Source organism: Rhipicephalus sanguineus, chromosome 5 (genome assembly GCF_013339695.2).
Source record: "Rhipicephalus sanguineus isolate Rsan-2018 chromosome 5, BIME_Rsan_1.4, whole genome shotgun sequence".
NCBI lineage: Eukaryota > Metazoa > Arthropoda > Arachnida > Ixodida > Ixodidae > Rhipicephalus > Rhipicephalus sanguineus.
The window spans coordinates 140640992-140658450 of NC_051180.1; the positions used below are offsets into that span (position 1 = coordinate 140640992).

The 17459-nt window shown below is 48.4% G+C and overlaps 1 protein-coding gene across 2 annotated transcripts in view; it reads left to right on the forward strand.

The window, feature by feature from the left end:
* Nucleotides 1-17459, forward strand: part of LOC119394283 (homeotic protein antennapedia) — a 189725-nt gene that overhangs the window by 96457 nt on the left and 75809 nt on the right. For both annotated transcript variants that reach the window (XM_049415733.1, XM_037661565.2), the window contains exon 2: nucleotides 15712-16719. In XM_049415733.1, coding sequence (XP_049271690.1) covers nucleotides 16011-16719 — 709 coding nt within the window. In that variant the 5' untranslated portion in view covers nucleotides 15712-16010. The remainder of the gene's footprint in view (nucleotides 1-15711; nucleotides 16720-17459) is intronic.

Genomic DNA, 17459 nt, shown 5'->3' on the forward strand with positions numbered 1-17459 from the left:
GGCAGCGTACTCCGTGCGCGACGTTCGAGCGAAAAACGTGGATACTGAAATACGAAGAATTTAAAAACTTTTCGAATGTAGTTTCGATCGTCGACCGACTCGATGAGGTTATATTCGCTTGTTTAACTGCACAAATCCAAGGCTAAAAACGCGGATATTAGGCTTTATTCCAGTGCCTTCCTGTACACTGAAAAACACTGGGAGGCGCTGGATTCCAGTGCATTCCAGTACACTGAAAAGCACTGGGAGATGCTGGAAACGCTGCTTTTTTTATTAATTGTCTCCAGCCCCGCGACGAATGCAGTGTGCTCTGTACTGTATATGCGTGTGCTTAATAATGAGTGGTCATCACTCGCGTGCCGGCACATCGATATGTACTATATATGAGGAGCAGGAGTATAACTGCGTTTTACTCTCTCATGCCAGAAGAGTATACGGGCATTCCACTCTCTCAGATAGAGGTGGAGTATAAGCACATTTCACTCTCTCCTTTCGTACAGAGTGAACGTGCATTTCACTCTATGCGATGCTTTGCGAGAGTAAGAGAACGCTCTGAAGAGTAACTCGGCTTTCTTACTCTTGCGATACGCTTACCAGTTTTTAGAGTGTAAACGCAGAAGATGAAGAAACGTACACAACTCACACTGAAATAGGATTGCATGAAGACAATCTTGCATTTGCGTTCACGTCTATCGCCCCCTCTACGTCGCTTCGCATTTCCGCAACGTGATTTCCAGATGCACATATCCTGTCGCGTTTCTTGCGGTACAGACTTCAAGGAGGACAGACTTCCGGACTGAAGTACATTATAATAATTAGTTTCCAGAGAAAACAAAACACTATAAGGAATCAAGTGGACAGAAACAAGCTGGGTTTCTTCCTCTTTCTGTCCGCTTGCTTCTTTCGAAGCGCAAGTACTGTTTTTCTTAAAATGTAAGTACCAGTCACATTGTAAAATAAAAGTTCGTCGTTTCCGTATAGATACAGCATTTTGCGGAATATTGATAGCAAGATCTCCGCGAATTTTTTGGCGGGAGCTTCAAGTTTTCAACGTGTGCAACCAGTGACATAACGCACGTCTGTATGACAAGAAGAGCGACCTCAAGCTCATTTCGCGTCACGAAATGATTACACGTACTCTCTCTATCTGTTAATTTAATCCCCCGCGTGCGAACAGCGTTTGTGCAATGCCCCTTTTTCCAGCTGCGGCATCACACCTGAAACTGCCAGCACTGAAATTTTAAGACTTTCTCCGTAAGAAATTAATGCTACGACTTCATACTCCTATAAGAGGCTATAGGGAACCCAAGCTAACTGGGTAACCGGGTAACTGGGAGGCCGTCAGCTGGGTACGTTGAACCGAGAGGCTTGCTGTGCGAAGCTGCGCACTTCCACGATGGCAGAAGCGACCCCGCGGAAGCGCAAGCGTGGTCCGAAGTATTGCGGTTTAGTGACCAGCCACAACAGTGCAGACATGGCACACGATTCACGTGTTAAACTGTATCGGTTCCCGGGCGTGTCGCACGAGAAATAAAGGCGGCAAGCGTGGATAGCTGACAGCGCTGTCTCGCCTTCTATTTTGGCTGTCTGAGTTCATCGCTTTCGTTCGTTCCGACTACCTGAATCGGTAAGTAACGCGGCGCATGCACGCAGCGACTACAGTAATGATTACTCGCTGTCTTCTCGCATTGTTAAAGTCCAGTTACGGTTGTAGGTGAAGCAACTTTGTGTTTTGATTCCCCGTGCTCGTGAGACCTGCCCGTCGTTGTTGAACGTTCACATTCGCGTTATAGGGTCATTCCACGCCAAACGTCCCAGACATTGCGCTCGACCCTCTCCAATTGTATTGTAAAAAATTGTGGACGTTCATTTCAGTGCACTATTTGCCCTCGGAAAGTATTTTTTGGAAAAAAAATTTTTCTTGTCTGTTACAGTGATTTGAATTTTGCCGTAGTGGGTGAAACATAGGTTGCGAAAAAATACTCTAAAAAATACAATACTTTACGGAACGCCTTAAATATCTGCTGTTTACTTGAAAAGGAATGGTACTATCTTATTATCGCCCATTGGCGACCACTACTTTGTCTCACGATGTGCTTTGTGGTGAAGCAATGCTGCAATTCTGCGCCCATTTTGATTATTTTTTAAAAATTCTACGACTATTACAGACAAAATAGGACTATATCACATGGCTGGATAGTTGGCAGTAAGCGTGTAAAAAAAGTATTGAAGTCGATGACCGAGTAGTTTCGAAGTGGAAGGGGCGCAAACAATGAAAAATGTGTGAAATGCTCCACATTCAGGCACCTGTAGAGTGGTGATGCAGTCCAAGTAAAAATGCACGCTTGGTCTCGTTGGGAAGAGTAAACAAAGGAGATTTATTTATGTAAGTTTCATCGGAGTGTTTTTTGTTTTTGGCGAGAAACAAAAATTTATGTTGAGCGTTCGCGGCGTGCTTGGGCGCGGGCCCGTAAGTCCGCTTCACTGCGCCGCCACTGTTCCTTGGGGCAACGGAAGTATGCAGCGCCCACGCGGGTGGCACGATCGTGTGCTGCTGTGAGTTTTCACGTTGCTGAAAACTTGCAAACAGTGTATATGACTGGCAGAATGTTTCGGAAGGGCACTAAAGGCTGCCGGTTAGTAGTCGGAGCAGAGCACAATTTCATTGCCACGTCACTGCATGCACATGTACGACAGGCGCAGAGCTTGGGTTGTGTTTTCGATCTCTGCGGAGGTTGCAGTTCTTACTTCCGTTGCCGACGTATGGTCTTCGCCACTTGAAATGCCTGTGTTGCTGAGTAGGTGGTGAGCCCGGCATTAAGAGTGGTCAGTGATGATGGCACGAAAAGGTGAAACGTGCGCGTACCTTTGACTGAGATTGTAGACTCAAACATTGCTGAGAGCTCAACTTAGACGCTGCATGCGATGCTTTCATCTTAGTAATCGCCTTGCGATTACTAAGCGAAGGCGATAGACATTTAAAAGGACGAAGCCGCCTTAAAGGCGGCTTCGTCCTTTTGTATATTTATCGCTTTCGGTTTCCGTTGTACAGGCTCTCCGTCTAAAGTATGACACGATAGCAGTATTACGGCCGCTGGATAAAAAGCGCTCCAGCGGCCGTGGCAGTATACTCACCATTCGCAATGTTTATCTTACGCGCTGCCAAGGGATGCGGCCGAAAGACGAACCTTCGAGTGCCGCGTGCTCGCTCGGCGACGCGATCACCGGAGCAAAGTTCACCTCTGGCGAAGATCCGAGCGTAAGAATACGTAGCACCATTCGGCGCCGAGGCACGAATGGCGCGAGTCACGTTCAAGCTAGCTGAACATGAAAAGGAATTATAAGTGTATTCCCGGTGCCTGTTAGCCAGTTTTATTATATAATAATAGATATATTAAATGAAGCATCACTCGTTTTCCCTGACACTTCGTCGGCGGCACTACGGAAAGCCGAAGAATGCGTGTCGAAACGTGAAAACTCACAGCAGCACACGATTGTGCCAACCGCGTGGCCGCTGCATACTTCCGTTGCCCCAAGGAATAGTGGCGGCGCAGTGAAGCGGACTTACGGGCCCGCGCCCAGGCACGCCGCGAACGCTCAACATAAATTTTTGTTTCTCGCCAAAAAGAAAAAACACTCCGATGAAACTTTCACAAATAAATCTCCTTTGTTTACTCTTCCCAACGAGACCAAGCGTGCATTTTTACGTGGACTGCATCACCACTCTACATGTGCCTGAACGTGGAGCATTTCACACATTTTTCAATGTTTGCGCCCCTTCCACTTCGAAACTACTTGGTCATCGACTTCAATACTTTTTTGACACGCTTACTGCCAACTATCCAGCCATGTGATATAGTCCTGTTTTGTCTGTAATATCCGTAGAATTTTTAAAAAATAATCAAAATGGGCACAGATTTGCAGCATTGCTTCACCACAAAGCACATCGTGAGACAAAGTAGAGGTCGTGAATGGGTGATAATAAGATAGTGCCATTCTTTTTCAAGTAAACAGCAGATATTTAAGGCGTTCCGTAAAGTATTGTATTTTTTAGAATATTTTTTCGCAACCTATGTTTCACCCACTACGGCAAAATTCAAATCACTGTAACAGACAAGAAAAAATTTTTTTCCACAAAATACTTTCCGAGGGCAAATAGTGCACTGATATGAACGTCCACAATTTTTTACAATACAATCGGAGAGGGTCGAGCGCAATGTCAGGGACGTTTGGCGTGGAATGACCCTATACCGTTAGCGTTGCGCGGTTGGTTGAATTCAACTGAACTCCGCACATTGTCAGAAGTTCGGCGCCTGCATTTCACGCGTCGGGAAGGCTGCTTTATCACGCCGGAACGGACGTCCGTGCATTTTCAGCAAGCTTTGACATCGTTCTGCAGGTTTGCTTTGTTTTTGTCACTTTATTGGGGTGATATATATTTAAGCCGCCAAATATAACTGGCACTTAATACATGCTTTGCAATTGAAACCTTGAAGTAACCACCTTCTGAATTTGTGCGATTTTCTAGCCGCGTTCACGCAACAGGTTTTATACGCCTGTCAAGTCGATATCATAAAAAGAGACTGCAAGCATGACGCGAGAGCCGAAAAAACGAGGCGAGCTGTTCATCTTGCTTCAAAGTGGTTAAAGCTCAGCTAGCTGCCTCGCGTCTTAATCGGCGGGTGATTCTCCAGCGGCACGGAGGACTTGACTCTAACCTTCTCAGGAAGCAGTGCCATGGCCGTATAATCTTTTTTTCGCACGCCGCAAAGGTTTGTTCACGAAAGTACACGGCTGCTACTGTGAGCATGCCATATCAAAACAACAATCATATGATTCGTAGTCCACGCCGCCGCAGAACATCGATAGCGTGTACGGCTTCATTTCGGAGTGCATGTGGACCATTATTCATCTTTAACATGACAGAATGAGACTTACCTCGAGGTATACGTCCTACACGGTGTGATCGCGACTTGGGAAATGCATTTCGCTTTGAGTCGGGCGTGGTTGTCGTCGATCGTCTGCTCTTCACCATTAACGTGATTGACAAGCCTTCCTCATTTTATCAAGTTCGCTTTTCGTAAGTGCCAGTCAAGCTTGAAAATCCTTTTGAAGCCGCACTGCAAGCGGTACATTGCGAGGCGCCGACAGTGCACCGCGAGAGCTCTGCACGAGCACACAAGCGAGCAGCAACGCGGTGGAGAGAAGGGAAAACGCGCGCTGCTAACACCCCAGTTTCTGTTTTTCTGCCAGAGATGGCGCTGCCTGTCAAGAGCAGCAGCGCCGCTAAGCGTTGCTTGGGAAGCCTATAAAACTCACGGAGTCCCTTCTGCATTCGTCTAAGACGACTCGAAGGCGAAAGCCATCTTCTTTTTCTTTTCAGTCGATGTATTGATCCTACTCTGCACCCATCCGAAAGATTTCTGCACATAACGTGGTTTGGTACTGTCTCCGTGATCGACGCACCTTTGACCAAGCAGTGATGTCGTGTGATGAAGCCATCATGTGACGTTTTAGTGACGTCATAATGATGTCGCAAATTTTGGCGATATCTCACTTCAGGACGACGTCATATAGTGACGTCATCGCGTTATGATGACCTTCTGCATCACTCGTGTTGACGCTGCGACGACGACGCCGCCGACGTCGATGGTCAATTTTAGCGTTTGATGAGGCATCTTTCTTTCTTTCTTCCTTTCTTTCTTTCTTTCTTTCTTTCTTTCTTTCTTTCTTTCTTTCTTTCTTTCTTTCGTGGTATCTATTCCAAGAAGAAATGGTACTTGCAGGAATCACAAACTCACACAGAAAGGGCTAATAAGTTTCTTGTACTTGCATGGCGACACCAACACATATACAGTAACAGTTCTGGACAGTCGATGAAAGATAGTAGGCAGCGTACAGCATCTGAGCTAAGTAATCGCTAATGTTTGCAGTGTATGCCTCGTTGCTGTTGTTACTGACATTGGCATGCTTGTTTCGTGTAATAAGGATACACGATAAGCTTATCACGTGTTTTTATCATATACGCGGCAGATAGAGCAAAGAGCACATGTAGGGTTTTTGGAGAAGTAAAACAGCGGTTTCAGCACTGTTGATACAAGGCACAGCCAAGATTTGGTAAAGCCAATAGGTTTTACGTTACGTCTGGATGACGAGGCCTTGTTGAGAAAGAGTGCCGATAAATGATGAATAAACCAAACTGTACTGCTGGGCCCACGTGAAACATCCGTGCATCTAATTAATAAAGAATAGTGTACGGAGCGACCAAAGCTCGAGCGTTTATTTCATAGGCATGGTTTTCGGTCTTCGCCGCGCTGGCAATATAATGAGGAATGGCACGCCGTACTATCTTAAGCGGTTTAACGATGCTATCTCTTCACTTAACCTCATTCCGGTTTAAGATAGGTGCACAGCGTGGAAGTTCGCCAAATATGCTTGCGGAAAGCATTTCTAGCGGGCAACTTTTTTTGTTGTGTCTCGACGAAATTAAGATATACGTTCGGAGATGAGTGTATACGCCTATGTATACTCTTCAAGGAGGTCTGACTTGTTTTAGTTCGCTACCATAGCGTCAGAATTAATGATGCTGCATGGCGTCTCTGCTTGTCGTTCTACGATGAATAAAGCTCTTGGAGCGGTGCTAAAGCTTGGCTCGTGGACAGAAGACATAGCAAGAGCTACGCATCGCGTTGTGTCATTCTGTGTTGTGCGTTTGCGCTTTTGCATCCCGTATATGTTCTGTTCTACCAGATGGAGCTCGGGCTCAAGTAGTCCATATTCCAACAATTCAGGAAGAACAAAGAGACACTTCAGGGACAGATGTCCGAAGATTACATTCATGACTCATTACATATTGCGCATGAGTCCGAAAGCCTCGCGCTGGATTCGTCGTGAGCATCAAAGGTACCAAAAGTCAATAATTTAATGAGTGTCTCGTGAGAGCACAGGCATTCTCGTGTGCTTCCCTTGGCGTTACCTGAAGGGACTATAACTTTATTTTATGTGTCGCCGTGTTGTCACGAAGACGGATTTACACCATGTCAACATGTCATACACACTTTATAACAATTATTTGAAAGCCCCTTGAAGTCGTTGTAGCATTCCTAAATTTTATGCCCTGAACGGTTGCTTTTCTTTCCTGTTCTGACAGTCTTACCAAAGGAATTTATTTCTAAGAAAACACAACATTGTCTCCAGTTCATTAGTCTTTAATAGTCTTTGTAAATCCATTGGTTTGAGCATCTGTAGTGAGATGATGTGTTTGCGGACCTAATGGACAACGAGGTACTGACGAACCGCCTATGAACTCATATGTCAACCTGGCTTTGTCGCATAAAACTTAATATCTATAGAACAAAGCATGTTTTCGACGGCGTTTCCAAGTGCACTAAGATATATTATTTTACTCAGCTGTTAGTGGTTGTGACGCCCCTCAAGTTTTGAAGTCTTTTTGGCGCTTAAGCTTCGGTGGCATTCGCTCAGATTTAAAACCCGTCTCTCTAAATCTTTAGAGAGACAAGTAGTAGCTTGTCCACATCGCATAAAGTGTTCTTAAATTTTACGAAGCATAAGCTTCTTCGGGCAAACGGTAACAACTGATTGGCGGCCGTGAAAAGTGAGGAGGTCAGTGCGTATGAAACTTTAGAGTACCAAAGTCAAAGATCTCATTCAAGGTTTGTGGCTTACCACACACCTTGTAAACGCTTCTCACGTTGTACTAATAAGTATAGCTTCACGTAGCAAACTCTCATCCACGTCTCGCGTTTAAGGTGAATATTCTGACCCGCATTTCACAGCGCTCAAAGCAGTGGGACATTACTTCGACGTCAACACTCCAAGCCAACATCTCAATTCCGCCGGTGAGAAAAGAGACTCGACCAGCGGACAGATATGCCTTCCAAAGAAACACCACCAGAGCGGAGAGAGAGAAAGACACCGCAGGAGGCTTCGCAGTTTCCCGTGCCGCCTACTTTCAGATTACGCACGAAGGAATGGGCCATCTAGGGCCGTCCAAACGGGGCCCAGGGAAACAAATGGTGCTCGCCGTGGCACTAATGACGATGTCAAGTCGGCTCCCCGAGTGGCGCATGCGCGTGGCGAGCAGAGCTCGCGTAGCATTTCCGAGCAACCTGTGCGTGCGTGTGTACGTACCTCGAGTGCGTATGGACGCGAGGGGAAGGTACAGAGGAAGTGGCGAGGTAGGAGTGTGGAGAGCGAAGAAAACAACAACAATAACAAGGCAAAAGAAATGCACGCTCGCGCTCTGGAAGTGATGAAGCGGTGCGGGGCCACCCCACTGTTCTCCCAAACCCACGGAGGGTGAAATTCTTCCGCTTTTGAGGCTTTTCCTGAGAACTCTGTTGCGCGAGTCTGACCCAACGAGGGCCGTTTTCTCCGGAGACAAGTCTCACGCCGACCGCGCAGGCACCTCTTGTGGGCCTCTCGTCCACTCGGTGTATAGGCGTGTTTACGTGTGGAATCGTTCTGTTCGCGAAGACGATGGAGGATGGTGAAAGTACAAAGGAAGTCAGGGACATTCTTGAAAACTGACGCTATCCTACTTTCATTTCACCCGAAAGTCGCGGGTTCGATCCCGGCCGCGGCGGTCGCATTTGGATGGAGCTAAATGCTAGAAGCCCATGCGACTAGATTTAGGTGCAAGTTAAGGAACCACAGGTGGTCGAAATTTTCAGAGCCCTCCACCACGGTGCGTCTCATAATCACATCCTGGTTTTGGCACGTAAAACCCGAGATATTACTATTATCTACTTTCCATTTATCATCTTCTGAAACGTTCTCATTAGCAGTTTTTCTTCTTTTCTTTAATTTATAAACCTGACATGATTCTTCACAAATAGCACATAATTCGTTTCACCGATCTATAGACGCAACCTGTACGATTCTTCGCTGTCGTATCCAGCTCCGCGTGTCTAATACGCTTTCGTTTTCAACTATACGACTGCACAGTGCGCCATATGTTGGCATTCAAGCATGCAACGACTGCATGCACTAACTACTGGCGCGTGCTCTCGCTTCCGACCACATCGATTTAGATAGCATCGAACGATTATCGTAGAGCTCCGCAGCTGCTGAGGATGGCTGTAGAGCAAAGACGTGACAGGATATTCTGTGCGATGCCTGAACACTTGCCTGGCACGTTTATTCAGCCGCTCTGGCTGGGTAACCTTGTATCTCTTTAAATTGGCACGCAAATGCAGAGTTGAATGCACCCTTTATTAAGCTTCCCTTACACGTGTTTAACGTAAAGGCGGGGTGGGGGGGGGGGGGGGACGTTTCACAAGTGCGAGAATGTGGAATGAAGCAAACATGGAAAAACGAATTTCGAAACAGTTAGAAAGGAAAAGGAAACACCTTGTGTTGTACAAGCCCTAACGACGCGCCAGTGCGAACCTGTTTCACTGGCAGTTTCACGGTGGCCATAAATCGTGTCGGCGTAACCATCCGTTTAAAACTGTCTACCGGGGGGGGGGGGGGGGGGGGGGGTCCTATTTTAAAGTCGGGAATGTATCGTTGCGGCGTTCGTTCATGTGTGCGCGTCGGTCGCAAGTGTTCACGCGGCGCATGTGCGCCGGCTGAAAAGGTCGACCTCGCCGTTATACGACCTACTTGTAGGCAAATTAGGGTGCTTGTTTTACAACCGCGAGCTTGTATCAGCTCGTGGATTGCTCTGAACGTTGTGCCTTTTAAGGTAATCGAGAACGGAGTGCGCGAAGAGGAGACGGTCTCTCTAGGGTGCGTGCAATTTTGCGACCTCCTCTTCTTCTATAGCTTCAATAGTTTCCTGAACCATCCCATTCGGAGTAAGGCTACCGAGTAGAACTTCCTGCAACTCGTTTGATACGTAGTTACCTTTCTGTGCGTTTATACGTAGCGACTGCCCAGCGGCAGTGAAGTAAATAGGGAGCAGGGGCGATCAAGGTTCAGCATAGAGAACAGCGGCAGCTCTTGAAAACTGTGTGGTTTGTTGGTGATCTACCCCTACCACAAGTCACACTTAACAAGACCACACACAAAGTGCAAGCGACTGCATAGCGGCAGCAGCACTCACGAAGCCCACGAATGATCAAGTCTCGGTGACAAGGGTAGTTACGGTGTGCTTCTATAAAACATGTTGACGGGCCCTGTTCTATATTTAGCAGCGCGGAGAAAGAATTGTAGCGTTGTCGGTACGACGAAAATCGCGGTGCGCCTAAATGATAACATTGTCATCGTGTGAAATGCCGCGACTATTTATAGCAAACGGTAAGTAATGCAGGAGAGAGAGAAAAAGAAAGAGAGAGAAAGACAGAAAGGTTGACGCAGATATCTTGCAAAGGCAAAAGGGTGTGGAGGTATGAAAGAGTTAAGAGTTTAGATATAGGCGCCGTAAGTGACTAGGACCATCCTATCACTATGCTAGGATGGTCATAGCGACAGGATGTTGCGTGAGTCTGATGACAGCATGGATCCATCCTGTCACGACAATGTGCGACTAACACACGGACCTCAGTGCACTATCACTGTTTCGTTCAGCCCAGTCTCGGAAATTTTCAACAACTATCCCAAGTATTGATGACTTTTCAGTTACGTAGTGCGTTGGTCCTCGCGCGCGCATTGGGGATATTGTACATTGATTGGCATTGCGACGTTAACCAACCAATATTTAGCTGTTTTTATTTTTGTGCTTAGGAAACCTCGAGGGTTTTCTCCCCACTAAGGGCTGCCTGGAGAAACTTCGCATCACGTCATAACTGTACCAAAGATCCATTGACGTCTTTCCTCCTGGCTTCCTTTTGCTAAATTCTCAAGCGCCGTAGCGATAGAACGAATGAAACGATGTTCGTAGACATCTGTATGAGTCATCCTTTTCCCGGCAACAGCCCTCCCTCAAGATGCCACTTATAGCCGCGAATGAACAACGGCGGTCGATTGTAACTGTTCCGAGAGCGTGGGACATAGTCACGAAAGGTTTTTCTACCAGGCAGGGGGTGCAGGAGGCCGTCTCGGTTTTCGGAATGAAGAAGCGACGGCACGCTTCTTTTCTCAGCAACATTCGGCAACATTCGGCACCGGGGAATCTGCTCACTCGAGTGCGTCGCCGTCGAGCAACTGCGCAAAAGCGCGGAGCCTCTGCCAAAGCCACACCCGCAAGAGAAACGACGTTGTCTCTTTTAGAAGCACACGACCTCGATCTTTTGCCGTCGTTTCTACCGGGCCCCGTTGAAAGACACCCCGAGAGCCCGGAAAACATGTCGAACCGCTTGCTGACACTAGTCCCACGCTGGAGCTGGAAACAACGCCCTCACCATTTATTTGCTTGTTTTCTTCTCTGCTACCTGCTGTCCTGAACGTCCGGTTTGACTGCGTCTGATACGTCCGAGCTTTCGTTTTTCGTTCCGGATCGCTTTGAACAACAGGTAGTTTAGAAAAACAGTTATGACTGGCTGAAATGGAAGGTGAAAGAAGTCTTCAGTGCAGGTTGGACTAGTGAGAACCGTTAGGGGGTTGGACATTAAGGGGCCAAACGCCGCAAGAATGAAAGGAATAACACCAAACGCCGCTAAAATGAAAGAAAAAGGACCAAAGGCAACCGTGATACTTCTCTGCCCACCACAGTACCCGATAAAATGGGCAGCAGGCTCCAAACATGCAGGCGTGTGATACTTTTTTTCTTTTTGTTATCATAGCTCGCCCTGTCTTTCCGAAAACACCCCCGTACAACGATAACTTTAGTGGTTCCATATAGTTTGTATTCAGGCTGCCTTTCTGCATGACATCAATGACAAATATCAAGAACCACTTTAACGTTACGCATCTCTGTCCCATAGGAATTGTGTCGCGACAGTATAACGACTCACTAACAAGAGCTTAAGGTTTGTTTCACCGTCATATTCGTCATGTTGGGCAAGCAGAACTTCCGCTCGCCTCAGATGCCGGCTCACAACGCTGCATCTTAGCTGCTTTTCTCCCCCCCTCCCCCCTCTCTATCTCTCTCTCCGCCTGTTTTGTTGTTGTTTTAATTGCGGCAGCCCCACTTTCATATAGTCGCTGCTTTCGGAAGCCGTCTCTCTTAACACCCCGCAGTGGCTTGACTTAATTGGCCTTATCAGTCGAGTTGCCGGGAGCCTTGCCGTTCGTCAGTGTGAGCGTCGCTAGGAGGCCCTTGCTTCGTTTTATGCGAGTGGCTCGGAGCAGCGCAGGGAGAGACACTGCCGACCCCTGCCTTGACACTCGCAGAGGCGGATGGCAAGATACAAAACCGCAAATGATGGAAGCGAAAGAAGCAGCGAGCGAGGAATGGTGGCGCCGTCGCCATCTGCCTTGCAACCGCACAGCGGGTGGACGTAGGGGCAGCTGACATGGCACACACTTTGCCACCGTCACCGAGGCGTTGTGGGCTCACAAAAAAAAAAAAAAAAGAAAGATGTTGTCCAGCTCGAACGAGACCTGAATGCACGAAGATGGAGGCAAGAACGCAGATTGCAGGAGGTGCATCGATGCCGCAGCTTTATGAAGTGACTTCAGCGTACATTCCGCGCGTGCAGGCGAGCGGCTTCACCGCATAGCAGGTCGTGTTGCTAGCCGAACTTCTATGCGATGCTCTTTGGGTGCTTGCGACTTTAATCAAGACAAATAGCGTGGAGATAAATGATGACAAGCGTGTGTTGCGTCGTGGTGGACGCGCACGTCGCAGCTGCACATATTTGCAAGCACCGAGGAGAAATTTCGGCACCGTGCATTATTTGACCAGTGGGCATGCAGAATTGAAGGCACAGCCGGGCTCGACCTTGCGTGGCAATTTCGCAAGGATCATCTGTGACCTCTTATACACTTAGCAATGTGCATGTTTGCGCTAGTTGGTCTGAAGTTCGCGCTGTCGTAGGATCTTATACACATAGAATAACGCAAAGTGTCCCAACTTATGGCCGTGTATACAGTTACCCTTATCTCTATGTTTCTGATTAATCATTGCGGTGCCTATCTTAGCGGTTCGACGCTGCCTTTGTCCACGGCAGTACACTGGCAATGCTTATGGCAGATATTTTTTGACACCGATGACACCAGTGACGCAAAATGTCATGCGCCATGCACATAACAGCCAGTGCTTCCGAGAGTGTAAAATATTGAGCAGGATACATATAGGGCGTTTGAGGCTTTGTGAGCGCATTTAAAGGAAAGAGCTCGCGAAGTGCGCCATAGATTATGTACTACATAATGGTCTGAAAGAAACACTAATGGAGCTAGAATGTCGAGGTTACTTTTTCTTCAGAAAACAAACAAAGAAGCGAAGAAAGATAACAACACAAATTAAATGAAAAAAGAAAAAAAAAAGAACAGCGCACTGCAACAAGCGCCACCTGTTTAATCACCATCCAATATTCGTAACGTTTATTATTTGGGCTTTTCATTTACCTGAACTGCCGTTGTGCCATATCTGACATTTCCCTCATGTTTTCTAAGGAGTTCGATGGTCGTCGTCGTAATCACTGGTTTATCGTGCGACAACGGAGGGTAGTATTTAAACCTTCTGCATTCGAACATGCACACTTTTTACTTTATTTCGTTTTGGTATACGACGGAACCAGTAACGTATTTTGGTGGCCCCAGCTATTCCTTATCGCGCTTTGGGTTAAGCATGCAGAAATCGTGAATTCATATACAGAAGCATCGTATAAACCAACGGAGATGCTCCGCGTCGTTGCTTAACACTTTTATGATGGTCTGCTTGACTAATGTGCGACTTGAGCAATTACACATGTGTAATCGTTTCTTAACGCAATCAACTGCAGCTGGGTGAGACTTCTGGGGACGTGGGCAAGCTTCACTGCACAGCAAGCTCAATCAAGCAGTGGTAAACTCTGACGCGTATTGCGCAAATATTTATTGCGTGATTACGCCAGCGCATATTTCTCGACGTGGGTTGACTAAGTCACTAAGTTTGACGTATAGGCGCTCGGACGATGTAATAAGGGGCTGCAAACGTCCAAGATGCGCAAGATAATCGATGTATAACGATTTCTTGAGCGATTGGCGACAGCTGACCATGAAGGACAAGGACATCAAGGGCGCTCGCTTATGAACCGCGGTGTACAAATAGGAAATTGGAGGGCTCAGGTTTGCTATAAACGATGTGTATGTGGCGTGCTTATAGCCACGGGAAATGCAACATCGTCATATACACCTACAGATAGATATATTCGACAAATGATGGAGATTAATCGCTGAATGGTGCATTGGATAAATGGCTATGGATAGCTGTATGGGCGCACGCACGCACGCACGCGCACACACACGCACGCACGCACACAGGCACACACACACACGCGCGCGCGGGCGCGCGCTTTGTGTTTTTTGTTATGTTACCTACATTTATTTCAATTTTATGTGCACTAAAAAGGCTTTATTTGTCTAAAAGTTGTTTTAAAAGCTTACATTTTGATATTTCTTGTATCACCGGGATCTTTAACAAATAGCAACTATTCTTGCTCTTAATACCAAAATAAATTCAGAAACATTTGCTGCCAGAGGATTATAACCAAATGTATTACTGCGAATAATGACTAGCATGCCATGACAACAGACGCGCGGTTCAGCATGCTGGACAGAGTCACGAGATTCGCATAATGAATTACGCGAAAATGTGCGACATTCGTCGTGTATTGAAACGCGCCCGAATCGACTCCAATCTTTAACCCCATCAGACGTGCGGCTGTCGCAACTTTCCTTGTTCGCGAGTTAGCGAGGCAGTAAAAAACCGCCGCCCGCTCAGCGACAAGCTGCGGGGTTTTTGTTTTTACGGCTTGGTCTGAAGCCAGGCGTGTGTGTCCCGGCCTCCTCTATCGACTCGTCTTCTTCCTGCAACTCTTCCAGCTGTCTCCCTCGCCTCCTCTCTTACTCCTGCTACCTTCTTCACCACCACCACGTGAGACACTCTCACCGTGCACGATGCCTTGTTATAGAGACACGGCACTTCGACAGGCCGGGCAGGTCGCGTTGTCCGCAACTGCCGCGCACTTTCCACTCAAGGTTTCCTAAGCACGTGAGGACAGCCGATATCTCTGGAGTACTTTACTTATTACTGATTTGGTCCGATATCATCGCAGTGTCGTGCGTTACGGGCTGTTCGACTGGAATTTGCTAATCGTTGTGAACGGGAACTACGGGTTTTGCTTGCTGTTTTGCTTCAAGTAGCCTGCAAGAAGGAAAACCGCCTGCTTTTATTTATCTTTAATGGCTTTCGTGTGTCGCATGTGTATGTGTACTGTAGCTATTCGGTTTGCATTGCGGAAGGAACTAACGAGTTCACTTCGTCACCAGCACTTCTGTTCGGGATGCAATGCATCCATAAACATGACCACGAGTGAAGCGAAGCACCAAATTCAAGGCTCAGATGAACAACTTCAGGCAAGTATATATATGAAAGCCAACGACACTGTATAGATGTATAGACGGCAGTCTTTCATAAGACACGCTGCTCTGACAATACGCGTGTAAATTGGACTTCCTTATTTAAAGCTTCCTCACACACTACTACCAAAACACAGATGTCAAATTTGTGCCTAAAACACGGATAGGTTCGAGAGTTCCTGCCATGTGGCAGTTGCGGAGCATTTAGAGACGCACGTTCGGCTCTATGCAGATACCGATCTTTGTTCGCCGTCGAGGCTATGTGCGCGACGTGACATCCTCGTCGTTTTGTTGTGTGCGCAGGCTTGGATGCTAGCGGCGCAGCCGAGCAGCCGGAAGCAGCAGCAGCAGTGCGAGCGGCGGGCCTGAGCGCCGTTCGGCCCGCCTGCAGAAGCAAGAAGCGAAGAGACAGCGAGACAGGCATCGTCACCGGGCCGCGCCCTGTCGCCCCGTGCGCTTGTCTTCATTGAGAATAAGGAGAGCGCGGAACTAGGCGCCCAGTGGCCAAAGTGGCCGGCCTCGCGCTGGAGGCGGCCGAGGCGTTCGCGCTGGAGCCGCAACCCCCTCAGACGGCCACCAAGATCGGAGACCTGGACCTGGCCATGAGCTCGTACTTCACCAACTCGTACCTGCCCGACATGCGGCCGGCATCGGGCGGCGTCGTCGTCGGCAACGGCGGCGACCACTACGGTCCCCCGCCGCCGCAACAACAGCCGCAGCCCAACGGCGACCACTGCGACCAGCGACAGCAGCAGTACCTTCAGCAGCACTCGTACGGGGGCTCGCCCCAGGGCTACCCGCGGTTCCCGCCGTACGATAGGCTGGAGATCCGCGCCATCAACAGCGCCCCGAACTCTCCCAGCCCACCGAGCGGCTACTACGGTAACCACTGCGGCGTGCCCCCGCCGCCCCCGACGCCGCACCAGCAGCAGCAACAGCCGCCGCAGAGCATGACGCACCCGAGCGCGTACGTGCCCGCCGCCGCGTCCGTGGACGGCGGCCAGAACTGTCGCGGCTCGCCCAGCGAGGCGCCCGTGCCGCCGGCCATGGCGCAGTACCCGAGCTGCAAGATGCAGGGGGCTCCCCTGGGCGCGGGCGACCTGCCGGCCCGGGCGGCCTCCGAGTGCGTCCCGCCGCAGACGCCCGTCATGCACCAGGCGGCGTGCGGCAGTCCGCCCGGCGTCCACCACTCGCCACCGCAGCAACAGCTCTACTCGCCCAGCCACGGCGGCATGCCCCCTAACGGCCAGCCCACGCACAACTCGGGGGCCATGCCCAGCCCTCTCTACCCATGGATGCGGAGCCAGTTCGGTGAGCAGCGCTTCCTCCTCAGAGCTAGTGGACTAATCTGATCGCGCTAATTGCTGTAATCGTTAGAATTACCTAAGAGAACCCTAGCTATAGGTTGTTTTTATATATAGTTATTAAAGTAGGCGCAAGCGGAAATGCCGGTAATGATTCATAGCGAAGATGGCAGTGCACAATTCAGGCATGAGGAAAAAGAAGTTGAAAAGTTAGGGGAGGGAATAAGATGCACATGTATGGCAACTGTCGCTCTGGTGACCCTTTTTATTTTCGGCACATGCCTACAGAAACTGGAGAGTGTCTCAATCGTAGATGCACACCGCGCGCAAGCAGACGATGTCGTGGGTACCACTACTTTGTTCCTTTAACGCCCCAGGAAAGCATTGAGGGTATCCGTAAGCTCTTCTTTATGCCACTTCACCTTCGCGAAATTAGGAGCTGGCTCCGTTCCATTCTTCATGTGATCAGGGACTTGTACATTGCTTAACTGAGTGCAATCACAGATGATCGGTCACGCGAATCCAATTACGCAACGGAGGTCCGCATTAAGTGACTGTTTTCTAGTTGCTCATCGAGAAGGCGTGACTTAAATTGGACTCACTATTAAGGCGTTTTAATGACGCTCAATACATTCGTCATCATCGTTAGTATATTCAAGGTCGATAATGCCATCTGCTAGAGACTTACAGTTACTCTGATCTTTCTTAACACATATCTGGTTCCATCAAATTCCTTATTATGATGAA